Here is a 13,515-nt window from a genome sequence, read left to right on the forward strand (position 1 = left end):
TTTGTCTCTTCCCTGCAGAAGCAGCCATGGCTGCTGCAAATCCAGCACAACAGCTCCTAGCTGAACTGACTTGTTCGGTGTGTCTGGATTATTTTCAAGATCCAGTGGCTTTAGATTGTGGGCACAATTTCTGCCAGGCCTGCATCAGTGTGTGGTGGGAGGGACTGAAGACAGACTTCTGCTGTCCTGAGTGCAGAGAAACCTTTTCCCAGAGAAACTTCAAACCAAACAGACAGCTAAGGAATATTGTAGAAGCTTCCAGAAAACTTACACTGGAGTCAGCAAAAGAACCAGAAGTTGAGAGAGTGTGTGAAAAACACAAAAGGGCTTTAGATGTCTTCTGCCAAGATGATCAAATACCCATGTGTATGGTTTGCCATCTGTCCCGAGATCACAAAGACCACACTGTGGTCCCCATAGAGGAGGCTGCCGAGGATTACAAGGTAAGAAATCACGGGACAGTGTAAGAGCTGGAATGGCCAGGAATGGCTTTTAATTAAAAAATTATTGCAAAAAAGAGCAGATACTGTTAGACACTCTTAAGAACAATATTTTCGCCATGAGAACAGACTTATAACAGACTGGTATTAACCACTTCTGCCCCAAAACATTTTTAGCACCAATAAGGACTCAGAAAAGTCAGTTCTGAATTGGCCCAGAGCTGAAATTTATATATATATATAGCACAGAGCTATTACAGTGAAACTGCTGCTGACCGCAGACACATGTTTTGCTAGAAATTATAAATACATCTTTTATATAGTTGCCAATTTTGGTTGGAAATATTCCTGGAGGTTTCATAACCTAATCTTTAATTAATCCTGAAAGGTTGGCAACCCTTATCTTGTGTGCATGTGTTGTTCACTTGTCATGAATCAGTGCAGCCACAGGAACTGCTGGATTTTCCTCAAAAAAGGCACATGACGGGGGAAAGTAGAAGTGTCCTAGCTGAAACGTGGCATATGAAAGAAGTACAGTTGGCTTCAATATTGTCACCTCTTAAAAACCACCAATAACTTCTGGAAGATCCAAATTTACAGAAATTTCAGGGACCTGGCAGTACTGACACACAAACTCTTCCAGTGAAGGTCTTACTCACCACATAAATCATTGTGACTGATTCTGCTTTTCTGTTTTTCATGTTATTTTGTATTTGTTGTGTATTTTGGGGAAGAGTCACTCTCAAATATGGAGGTGAGACCTTCGAGTCTGTTATTTTTCACTGGTAAATTTTAGATAGGCCTAAATGTTTCTGCTCTACAACTTTTGACAGTGTTAGAAAGTGGTTCTGGGCTGAAATGGGTTAATAAGCATGTGGTACTAATCAGTTCTCATTCCTAAAATATTGTCCTCAAGGTAATATGCTAGATGGATATATTTAATCCTCTGGGTCACTTTGGAACCGTGTGTTCCAGGTCCTATTTGGTGTTTAAAAAACGGTTCTGGGCTGGAATGGGTTGATAACAGGGTGCTAAAATCAGTTCTCATTGGTAAGATATTGTCCTCAAGGTGTTTTTTGGTGTTTAAAATATGGTTCTGGGCCAAAACAGGGTATCACAATTCGTTATGAGTCTGTTCTCTTAAGTGTCTGTAACAGCACCTGCTGGTTTTTGCAACAATTTTATTGATTAAAATGCCTTTCTGGGCGTTACTGGCTCATTCCAGCTTTTACACCATCATCATCCCTATATTTCTGCCTCTGGGCATGCACCCTGCTGTCTCTTTCTAGGTATCCAGATGCCTATTTCTCACTTAAGCCCCAGACTGATTCACAATCTGGAGGAAGACAGACGTTTGGCTGCCTGGCTAGAGTGTGCGGTCTGACCTGGCAGGTGACCTCTGAGCACACCTCCCGGATCAGCCTCACCCTTCTAACTTTTAGTCCAGGGGTTGCAGTGCTCACCTGATATGTAGGAAACACTGGTTCAAGTCCCTCCTCCACCTGTTGGGAAGGGATTCGAATGGGGATCAGCCACCTCTCAGGTGAGTGCCCTAACCATGGGCTATGGTGATGTGGGGCTCCTTCCATCTCCTCTGTCAAAGCTGTTCCACTGGGGATAAAGAGTCATTTGGACCAGAGAGAGAGACCACAAGCATGAGAATGACTGTCTAGCCAGGTAGTTAGAGCACTCACCCATTTTATTATGTATTTAATATTCTTGAAAATATAAAAAATGTGGGGAAACCCTCCAAAAGCACCAAAACTAAACCAGTTTTTCTTTTTTTTAGGACCAAGTTCGGAGCCATTTGGAGATTTTGAAGAAAGAGAGAGAGGAGATTCGGTCATTTAAATTGAGTGGGGAAAGTAAAAGCCAGGAACTGCTGGTAGGTGCCATTATTACTGAGAAGCAAATGTGCCCAGGGACATTATCAACACACGGCTTAGCCTGAGGCCTGGTCCACACTAGGTGGGGGATTGATCTAAGTTACACAACTTCAGCTACGTGAATAACGTCGCTGAAGTCGACGTACTTACATCTACTTACCATGGTGTCTTCACTGCAGTAAGTCGACAGTTGATGCTCTCCCATTGACTCCGCCTGCACCTCTCGCCCTGGTGGAGTACCGGAGTTGATGGGAGAGCACTCGGTGGTCGATTTATCGTGTCTAGACTAGATGTGATAAATCGAACCCCACTTGATCGATCACCGCCCGTTGATCCGGCGGGCAGGGGCAGCTCTAGCTTTTTTGCTGCCCCAAGCACGGCAGTCAGGCTGCCTTCAGTGGCATGCCTGTGGAAGGTGTGCCCGTCCCGCGGCTTCAGCATACCTGCCGCCAAATTGCCGCTGAATCTGTGGGATCGGCGGCCCTCCCACAGGCATGCCGCCGAAGGCTGCCTGACTGCTGCCCTCGGAGCAAACAGCAGGGCACCCCCCGCGGCTTTACGCCCCAGGCACGTGCTTGGAGCGCTGGTGCCTGGAGCCGCCGCTGCTGGCGGGTGCTGTAGACAAGCCCTATGTGTCATAAGAAGAATAGTGAGCAACATGTTCCCTTTTGAGAGAGACTATTACTTATTTATTGTCATTGTAAAGAGAAATTTCTAGTTTATGGAAAATAGAGCATTAAAGAAAGAGTTTTAATAATCCTAATATTTTCACTGATAATGTGAGCGTAATTTGTAATTTGGTTACTTAACAGTAGTTTCTCCTTTAGTCTTTCAACTACGTCTGGTCAACATTTTTCAACCAAAAAACCTTCCTGAAGATAGATGGGGTTTAGTAGAAAACAACTTTTTTCATGGAAAAAAATCATTTGCAACAAAATTTTCATTTTTGACAGGCAATTTCAAAATGAAGCAAACGTTTTTGTGTCATTTCCTTCTGAAATTTTAATTTTGGTTTTAAAAAGCTGACAAACTTTCAAAATTTCAGATTTTTTAAAATCCTTTTCTTGCCCTTTTTATTCACACCTTTTAGCCAATGAGTACACAAAAATGAATAAATTCCAGGGTTTTTTTTTACTTAGTTTTTATTTTTGTCGCTTTTTGGAAAATGGAAGAATTTTGAAGGGGTACAGAGAAAAATAAATAAAAAGAAAAAAGGGGGGAATGAACATTATTTTGTTGCATTTTGGGAAAAGGGAGGGAACGGGAGAAACAAAAATGTGAAAATTTTCAAAAGTTATTTTAAGGTATTTTTCAGAGAAATTAAAACTAGTTCCATTTTGAACATTGAGAAACAGAAACAACTTTGAAATTTCAATTATTTTTGCAAATTCACCCCATGCCCCAATTTTTTGGCCAACTTTACTTTCCACTGAAATAACCACAACAGGACAATCAGTGCAGCTGCTATAAGAATTGGCTGCCCCACAGGCTGGTCACTTAAGGCCTAAAACAAAGCACAAGAACGTCATTGGAACGACTCCGGGTCAGTTCAGTGAGCTTTGGAACAGAAGATCTGGGTTCCAAATCTGGTCTGATTTCCTTGCTCCTAGGGCATCAGGGGCCAGAGAGTGCTCCAGAAACTGCATGAATTGGTGGACATCTGTCCAGTTCACATGCACTCATTCCTAAGCAACCTGCAAACTCAGATTTGCATGTACAAAAAGGGGTCTTCTCAGCAGCCCAATTTGTGCTCAAGGTCACTGTGTGGCTTAAAATTCAAGATTTATGATTTGCCAAATATTATGTATCCAAAACTGTTTTCAGAACTAATGAGAGCAAATGATAGAGCTCAAATTTTAGTACCTTTTTTTTTTAAGGCCCTTTATGTATATATGTATTTTGTGGACAGCTTGTGTTCCCCAGTTCAAGTCTAGTGCTTCTTAGTTTGGGTTCTGCTGTTTCCTCTACTAAAATTATCCTTGCCAGTCAGTTCTGAATCCCACACCTGCTGTGCTTCCTGTTACTAGAAGGATCTGGTTTTCTACAAGCCACAGATCACAGATTATCCAATTAATGCGAGAAAAATTCATATTCTAAACACCAGTTAGGACTCTTGAAAATCTATTGGAAAATCTTCTCTCTGCATAGCATAGAGTATGTTCTCCATAAAATGTCAGAAGTTAAATTCTGTGGGGTTGCAATGACATGCTACCATGTGCAAAAAATGTCCCATGGCTCACTCCGTATTCTTGTCCTTCACCTGTGCTTTTCCTGTTCGTATCTTGTCATTTCAGAAACAGCTACAAACTGAGAAGCAGAAGATTGTGTCTGAATTTCAGCAATTGAGCCAGTTTCTGAAGGAACAAAAGCGACTCTGGCTGGCCCAGTTGGAAGAGCTGAATAAGGAAATTAAAAACAGGAGGACTGAGTATGTTACCAAATTATCTGAGGAAATATCTTCTATCAGTTCCCTGATCCGGGAGATGGAGCAGAAGTGCCAGCAGCCAGTGAGAGAATTCCTGCAGGTGAGACGGTGTTAGAAACACCCCAGAACCTTTCACAGTTAAAGGAAGTCTCCTAATGCTTCACTTTTGGAGTGTACGAGTGAATGGTCATAACATACAGTCTTGTTACAATATACATTATTTTTTCATTAAAGTCAATGGAAATATACTTCTTGAGTACAATGAGCATTAGATCGAGCCCTAAATGAAAAGAAATTCCTCTTTTGAATTCTAATGGGAGAAAACTCCTCCAAAAATGGCAAACTCCAAACTCTGTTCTTCCCGTCTCCTAATGCAAGAACAAAGGGACATTCAATAAAATTAGAATTCAAAACTGATCCAACTAACACTTTTTCACACATCACATAATTAGACCATGGAAGTCATTGTCACCGGATGTTGTTTAGACAAAGCATTTAGCAAAACTCAAAAAGTGATCAGATATTAATATGGATGACAGGAATATGCAGAGTGATATTAAACCTCATGCTTCATTGCTTCAACTAGTCGCTAACTATTAGAGAGAAGGATGAGAATGTGGGAGGCAGATTATTTTACACCTTCCTCTGAAGCATCTGATATTGTCCACTTTTGGAGACAGAATACTGACCAGATGGACCTCCTGTCTGATCCAGACTGGCATTTTCTGTGTTCCAAACACTAACTTCTGAAGATCTAAGATGGAACCTATCATTAATTATGGAAATAGCTAAGAAGCTGAGTTTCCATTTAAAGCCTCATTTTGCCACTCTTCCTACCTACCACAAAAAGGGAAAATATTGGCCTTAACATTGATACAAGAGGTGTGAGGCTGTGGTGATTTTTCTGACAGAACTGAAGTTAGTTAGGGAAGCTGTTCATTTCTTATGGTACCCTGAAAGTATAAGTAGTCGTTAGAATTCCAAAAGCCTTCTAATGACTTTAATTTTCAAAAAATGCCTCTAACTAGGAAAAAAAGAAAAAAAAGATGAGAAATAAAACAAATCATACTGGACTTCTGAGGCTGATATCTAGGGTCAAATTCTCTGTTGCAACCAATATCTGCTGTGGGCAGCATTCTTCACTCCTCAGGTTTCCTGCATTCATCCTGGGGTTTGGGATAGTGAATGGCCCTCTGTTACTCTGTACCCCACACCCATTGTTCTCAGCCAGCCCCAGCTTCCTGTGGATGTCAAGAAGTCCACAGGACAGGCCTTCAGAGTGTTTGTGGGCGAGTGGGTAGAGAGTTTACAGCATGGGGGCAGCACAGCACGGGGGCATCCCTCCCTCTGGACCCACTGGAGTCTGCAGGAGGGGATCTTCTCCACACCTGTGAGTGTTAGGAAGATCCTTGTTCAATACTGAGCCCTCTGATTCCGTGTGCCAGCTGATTATCCAAATGTCATTACACGAAGAGTTGGTGTGCCTCCTTATAGAAACTTTCTAGGCCCAGATCCTGCAGTCAGAGCATTTCTCCAAAAGAACAAAGGTAACACATTTAATGCTTTTGTTTGCATTAATAAATAACAAATAATTTCTCTTTGAACCTCAAACTGTGAAGACAGAGTGAGTCCCCTCCAGAGCAGGAGGGATCCTTGATATGAGATATGAGACTGAATTTCCTTTTATCTTTCTCCTCTAGGACATCAAAGGCACCGTGAGCAGGTAGGTGGCTCCTTCTCACTCTCCCTTTCACTTCCCAATGCAGAGAAAGGGATTTTAAACATGAGACATTTCTCCCCATAGTCCAGCAGTGCAGAGTGTGGGGCTGGTTCCCAATCTCCCTCCCTTAAATCTAATCTTGGGGCTGTTGTCATTTTGACTAGACTCTAGAATAGAGCAGCCTGAGAAAAGAGTGATTGACCTATAGACGGGTATTGATTTGTAGTGTGGCTGGTGAAATGGAGACCTCAGGGGATTGGGGATGGAGAATGAGTCTTTCATTTCTAGGTCATAGACTCCAAACTCCACCCAGGTTGGTAAGGATGGAAAGTCGGTGCCATCTGATGACTATTCAATGAGCTGTTTATTAATTGTTTCTTATTATGCAGTGAGCTCTAGCCATGTGCTGGGCGTGGCAACAGATCTGATGGAAGAGACGTTCCCTGCTCTGAGGAGTTTATAATGTGCTGTTATCAGTAGTGCTATGGCAGTGCCTGGAGGCTCAAGGCAAAATGAGGGCCCCACATGCTGGGTGCTGCACAGACACACAGACAGAGGCAGTCCCTGCCCCAGGGAGGTTACAGTCTAAATAGACACAAGAGACACAGGGCAGAGGGAGGAAGGATTAAAATCAATTTAAGGGGACATTCAATAAAGTCAAAGTGCTGCACTTTGGAAGGAAAAATCAAATGTACAACTATGAAATGGGAAATAACTGGGGAGGCAGCAGGACTGCGGGAAAAGATCTGGGGGTTGCAGTGGATCACACAGTGAAGGAGTCGGCAGTGTGATGCTCTTGTGAAAAAGGCAAATGTCATTGTGGGATGTTGTCCCAGGTTGCTGTATTCACCGCAGGTGGTGCCTCCTCCTGGCTGCTCTGGGGATTAGCTCTTCCAGGGCCAACCTCTCCCCTTGCGTCTCTCCGCTGTTGTCTCTCTCTAACTCTGCAGCCTCATCTCTCACTCCAGGAGCTGCAGCTTCCTCTGCGTGACTCAGCCTCCAGCCAGGTCACTAAATGGTTTCCCCTTCTGGGGTGCAGAGTCTTGCTGGTCCCACTGCCCAGGCAGGAGCACCGCCAGCATTTTTGCCGCCCTAGGCGGTGGAAGGTCCCGCCCCTGAAATGCCGCCCCCGACAGAGGTGGCTGAAGATCCGGTCGCCGCCCCCCAAACGTTAGTGCCCTAGGCGACCGCATAGGTTGCCTAATGGGTTGTGCCGGCCCTGTGCCCAGGCATTGCCACTCCATCCGTGGCTGGTAGGGGAACTCGAGCCGCCCACTGCTCCAGGGTCCAGCCCAGGGACCCTACCACACGCAGGCAAGGTCTGCTGTCTCCCTGGGCTGCTTCCTACTCACCTCCCATAGGCTTTCTTCTCCACTCTTCTCTCTTACAGGGGTTAGGCTAGGTGACCCTGGCAGTCCCCTCTAGCCCTATGATTCTAAGTACGCCGTTCCCTCAGGGCCCAGCTCCTAGCAGGCTATTCTTTCCCTGGGTCCCCTCCTGCCCTTTCGAATGCACAGAGGGGGGCTGCAGACTTCCTCACTGCAGCCATTTCTGTTGTCAGCTTCCGGGCTTTATACTAGTCCAGCCCCCACCTGCTCAACTGAGCTTCATCGTCCAATCAGGGGTTACTTCTCTGGCCTAAACCCCTCATGTGTGGCCTGTCTCACTAATCTCCTCTTCCTCTGCTCCTTTCACTCTTTTCGGGGGCTGATGTGGGGTGAACGCCCACCACATATGTATTAACAGGAGTGTCGTATGTAAAACACAGGAGGACGTTGTTCCACCCTTCTTGCCACGGTGCGGCCTCAGCTGGAAAACTGTCCGGTTTGGGGCATCGCACTTTAAAAAAGATGTGGACAAATTGGAGAAAGTTCAGAGGAGAGCAACACAAATGATCAGAGGCTTAGAATGGATGAGCTGTGAGGAAAGGTAGAAATAAATGGGTGTGTTTAGTTTAGAGAAAAGAAGACTGAGGCAGGGCCTGATAACAGTCTTCAGATCTGTCTGAGGCTGTTCTACAGAGAGCGGTGATCAGTTGTTCCTCACGTCCCTTGAGGGCAGAACAAGAAGTAGTTTATACCCCACACTCAAGTGCCAGGGATCTCTCAGTGCAAGGTATTTTTACAAGCCCTCAAATCATTTTTGTGGGTCTTCTCTGCACTGTCTCCACTTTCTAAACGTCCATTTTAAAATGGGGACACCAGAACTGGATGCAGTTTTCCATTATCGGTCTCACCAGAATGAAGGGGAAGCTTGTAGTGTCAAAACTGGTATTGGACCTATTCCTGGGGCAATAGAGGATTTAAACCTCCAGGGTCTGCTGAGCTACAACCATTCACGAGAGTAAAATACATTTTAGTAAAACACAAATATGAACGAACTCCACACCGAGTAACACTGGGTTGTTCTTCAGATGCAAGAGGGAGAAGTTTGAGAACCCAGTGGCCTTTTCTTCTGACCTGAAATGGAGAATCTGGGACTCTTCTCAAAACTCTGCAGTTCTGGTGACCATAGTGAAGAAATTCAAAGGTAATAAACAGTCAGCTGGGGAATTTTCTCACATATATTACACTGATAATTGACAGAGCTGGGGAAATCTCTGAGGGAAAATAACTGTGGATGGAGATAGTCAGCTAATCATTTGGAACCTATGAATTCTGTACTCAGCTCTCAATACAGCACATACACACTGGGTTAGAGTCCTAAATTCAGACTGCTTGGGGGTTTTCCTTTCTTAGCAGCTATGAACGTTAACCTGAGCTTGAGCTTCCTGCTGAATTAACTGTTTCTGGAGTATGTTTGTTTGGATTTTTTGTGTGCAAGTCCTCCTGGGTCATCACAGTCCCTCTCTTGCTTTAGAGCGGGTGGTGTGGGGAACCTTTTTCTGTCACAGGCCACTGACCCACAGAAAAAAAACAATGGCGGGCCACTCACCCACGGGGGGATAGAGAGGGAATGTGGAGGCTCATGGCTTCCCCCCCGCAGGAAGCCGAGCTGGTATTCGCGGCTCCAGCCCCGCGGAGGGAGCAGAGGAAGTGGCACTAGGACAATTTTTACAGTGGGGGTGCCGAAAGCCAGTGGTCCCAAAACTTTTTCCCTGGCAGCCCCCTTACCCCTGTCTGTGCCCCCTCTCCCCAAAGCTGGTGCCAAGACTGGACCATGGCTCCAGGGTGGCGGGGGAGGGACACAGACAGGGGTAAGGGGGCTGAGGCTGGGACCACAGCTGGGGGCAGGAGCAGGGGCCCAGGTGCGGGGCCACCAGACAAGACCCCGCGTGAGGTGCTGGGGACAGAGCCTGGGAGTGGGGCCGGTGGCTGGGACCCCCGCGCAAAACCTGGGCCTTCTAAAGCAGCATCCTCTGCACTCCTAGTTCCCGTGGCTAGTCGGCACTCGCGGCTCCAACCCTGCGGTGGGGGGTGGGTCCTGCGGGCTGGATGAAATTTAGCAACAGGCTGGATCTGGACCACGGGCCGTAGGTTCCTCACTCCACCTTTTATTCTCCTGAGCTGGAGATAATGAGACACCAGTTCTGTCAGGAAGGATGAGCCAGATTTACTGAGTACTAGTAGTTCAGGGGCAGATTTAAAGGTGATTGAATGCTAATCAGTGAAAAAGTGTCTGTATATTGGTCTGTCTGTGAATGATGTGTTGGTTTCAGAGGGTTTGTCTACACAGCAATTAAGCACCCATGGCTGACCCGTGTCCGCTGACTCCGGCTCACAAGGTTCGGGCTCGGGCTGGAGCCTGGGCTCTGTGACCTTCTCCCGTCATAGAGTCCCAGAGCCGAGGCCTCTGCCCAAGCCTGAGCATCTACACCGCAATTAAACAGCCCCATTGCCTGAGCCCTGCGAGTTTGTCAGGTGTCAGCTGTCATGGGCCAGCCACAAATGTATAATTGCTGTAAAACATCTCTGGGTCTGTCATGTAACCTTAGGTCATGTCCTTAGTTTTTAATGTTTGGGGTTTATTTTTTAGTGAGGTGTGTAATGGTGTGAATTGCACTTAGCCTCCTTAACTATAACTTAATAAAGTTTGTTTTCTTTTCATTTTGCTTTTGTGTTAGAACGTGAACAATGTGAATATATCCCTAAACATGACAACCTGACATTTCATCTTTTCCCCCCATTTCTTCCTCTAGACTCACTGTCGTCTAGACAGCAGTTGGACATAGGTAAATTTCTTGGATCAAAGGGGGAATGAAAACTTTCCTATGAATTATGGCAGCACCATAGTTCAGGTTTTGTTTCAATTTTGCATTTGACAGGAGCTGAACATGATATTAGTGATGGCTACACAGATCTTTCCTAAAAACAGAAAAGTCGATTATCTTCTCTGTTATCATTTAGAATTAAGCCTCACTCATGATCTCGCGATAGAACTGTAGCTCATGAAAAATCCCGATATTTGAGAGTTCTAAAAATGAGGCTTAATTTTACTTATAAATCCTGTCAGCTGCCCTGGGTGCAACTGGGGCTCCCGCTGTCACCACCCCAGTGCGGCTGCTCCCCTGCCAGCCTGGGAAGTGGGAGAGGGGATCTCACTGTAGCCCCCAGGCCTAGGGAGGGTGAAGAAGGAGGAGCAGAGGTGAGGCTGGGAGGGCTTTATTATGGCCTGGGGGCTGCAGGGGGCCTGAAGTGATTCGGGGGGCTGATGGGGGCTGTATTGATGGTGGGTTCTGAGCAGAGAGGGTGAGTGCTGGGAGGGTGAACTGAGGGCAGTGGGGTAGGGGTGCTGAACTGACGGGGCGGTGATGATGGGAGCTGGGAGACTGAATTGGGGGGGTTGGATGGGGACAGAACTGATGGGGGCTGGGAAACAGGATTAATTGCTGGGCAGGAGACGGGCAGATGGGGGGTGAGAGCTCCTGCAGCAGGAGCCAAAATCCCCTTCTCCAGGACATGTGGGAGAGTGGGCAGCACTGATTGTCACATGCGCAAACCTGGGGAGGGCCAGGGGAGTTCAAACATCAAGAGACTGAGCTAAAACCCACAACAGAATCTTTCTTAAAATGTCCTGATTTTGGGGCCAATCTCATGAGATTTGATCTCTTGAAGTTGGCAATACTGTATTAGCCACTGCAGAGCCTTGGGGCTAGCAGTGTGGGGTTTGGAAAGTCCCCGATAGACCAGCACAAGCCAAGCAGCCATGCAGGAAGTGTGCGGTGTCCTCAACCACACTGCAGCAACACAGAGTCATGGGGGGCCAGTGGTGTCTCTATAATAGCAGTTTTTATATTGCTCGGCTGGCTGATCGTTAGGAGGGAGGGGGCTCTGCGAGGAGACGGGATGTGCAGAGTTGCATCATTGGACAGGGGGACTTTGGATTCCCTGTAATCTGCTGGGAGCCTCCTATGATGCCAGGGTCTCTGATCACGTCTGTGGGGAGAGGTGGGTGCAGGTGGGGAAAGATTCCATGGGCCTGACTGTCAGGCCCTTTTATGCTGCTCTGTCAGAGCAAAGGGGCCTTAATGTGCGTGGAAAAACTCCCAGAAAATAGCTCCGGTGCAAGGCTGCCCCCCAACTCCCCCTCACTCCTGTCCATGTGAAGTTGGCATTGGAGCACTTCAGCAACTCTGCTCCCAGCCGTTATTGTAGCAGTGGGTTGGGGCCATGCTGGGGGCCAGGGCTGGCCCTAGGGGGGTGCGGGGATCCAGGGCGGAAGTGACGGATTCGTCTCTTCTGGGACCAGCCGCACCAGCCAATAGCACCGGCCCGCGGGGCCCCCCAAAGCGCAGGGCCCGGCGCGGTCGCCCCGATTCGCCCTTCCCAGGGGGCGGCTCTGCTGGGGGCACAGACAGGAGGCATCACACTCTGGCTGCTCTCTGCTTCGCAGCCCTGAGGCCCGTGGAGCGAGGGGCCAGGCAGACTGAAGGAAGGACAAAGGTGGCTTAAAACCAGCTCCCTCTGACCCCCCTCATCTTCCCCCGCAGCACAAGGATGGAATCACTGAGACTCAGACTCTGGGTCTGGGGCCTGGCTCAGCCGAGCTGATCCTTTCGCTCTGTCCCTGAACTGGCTCTGTCAGGGTGTGAATCCCTCCTGCCCATGGCTGAGATCTCAGCGCTGCTCCCCAGGCAGAGCTGGGTAAATCCGGGAGGGGGGAGGTTGCCTGGTTCACCCCCCAGCTGGGGCAGGTTCTGTCACTGACACGGTCAGACCCTCCCCGAGGGCTGAGCTCTGCCCCTCACGCTCTGATTTTCTCTCTGCAGTGAACATGACTCTGGATCCAGACACGGCCCATCCCGACCTCACCGTGTCTGCAGATCAGAAAACTGTGAGATTGGGATGCACACGGCAGGCTCTGCCCGACAACCCCGAGAGATTTGACACTGCGCCCTGTGTGCTGGGCTTTGAGGGATTCACCTCCGGCAGACATTCCTGGGAGGTGGAGGTGGAGGAGATGGGAGTCTGTGCTGTGGGGGTGGCCAGAGAGTCTGTGAGCAGGAAGGGAGGGATCCAGGTTAACCCTGAGCAGGGGATCTGGGCTGTGGAGGGCTGGGGGGATCAGTACTGGGCTCTCATGTCTGCTGAGCAGCGCATCCGCTTGTCCCTGAGCCAGGCACCCCGCAGGATCCGGGTGTATCTGGACTATGAACGGGGGCAGGTGATGTTTTTCGATGCTGGTCACAGGGACCCGATCTTCACTTTCCCGCCGGCCTCTTTCGCCGGGGAGAGAATCCGCCCGTTCTTCCAGGCTGGTGTTAGTGTCCCGGTCTTTGGGGTTCTTGGTACTGTGCGGCTCACACTGTGTCCCTGAAGTGCCAGGTCTGTTCCCATGAAACAGGCTCCTCTAGCCCCCACCCTCCTAATCTCTATGACCCTGGAGGACTCAGCCAGTCTCCCTCCTCACAGACAGGGCTGAAGGGGGGTGACTCTCTACCCTTAGCTCTATGGCTGTGGAGGTCTGTGTATGGCTCTAGGCTGGGTCTCTATGCTCCTAGGAGGCCAATTTAGTGTGGAGTGGGATGGGGGGAAACTCACCAAGGAAGGAGGGAGACCCCTGTGGGAGGGACCAAGCCGAAGGCCAGGGAGAGACCCCTCAACA

General features: G+C 48.0%; 1 protein-coding gene across 1 annotated transcript; it reads left to right on the forward strand.

The window, feature by feature from the left end:
• LOC120392424 (zinc finger protein RFP-like) lies at window positions 1–13,265 on the forward strand. The gene is made up of 7 exons (XM_039517176.1): window positions 1–443; window positions 2,230–2,325; window positions 4,621–4,851; window positions 6,452–6,474; window positions 8,885–9,000; window positions 10,610–10,642; window positions 12,680–13,265. The coding sequence occupies exons 1-7, from the start codon at window positions 27–29 to the stop codon at window positions 13,225–13,227; spliced, it is 1,464 nt and encodes a 487-aa protein (XP_039373110.1). The 5' UTR covers window positions 1–26; the 3' UTR covers window positions 13,228–13,265.
• Window positions 13,266–13,515: the final 250 nt, after the last annotated feature.

The sequence above is a fragment of the Mauremys reevesii genome, unplaced genomic scaffold, assembly GCF_016161935.1.
Source record: "Mauremys reevesii isolate NIE-2019 unplaced genomic scaffold, ASM1616193v1 Contig1, whole genome shotgun sequence".
Taxonomy (NCBI): domain Eukaryota; kingdom Metazoa; phylum Chordata; order Testudines; family Geoemydidae; genus Mauremys; species Mauremys reevesii.

Coding starts and splice junctions, on each gene's coding strand:
- LOC120392424 (XM_039517176.1), top strand. CDS start 27: ATGGCTGCTGCAAATCCAGCACAACAGCTCCTAGCTGAACTGACTTGT. Junction 2,326..4,620: donor GTAAAAGCCAGGAACTGCTG/GTAGGTGCCATT, acceptor TTGTCATTTCAG/AAACAGCTACAAACTGAGAA. Junction 9,001..10,609: donor CATAGTGAAGAAATTCAAAG/GTAATAAACAGT, acceptor TTCTTCCTCTAG/ACTCACTGTCGTCTAGACAG.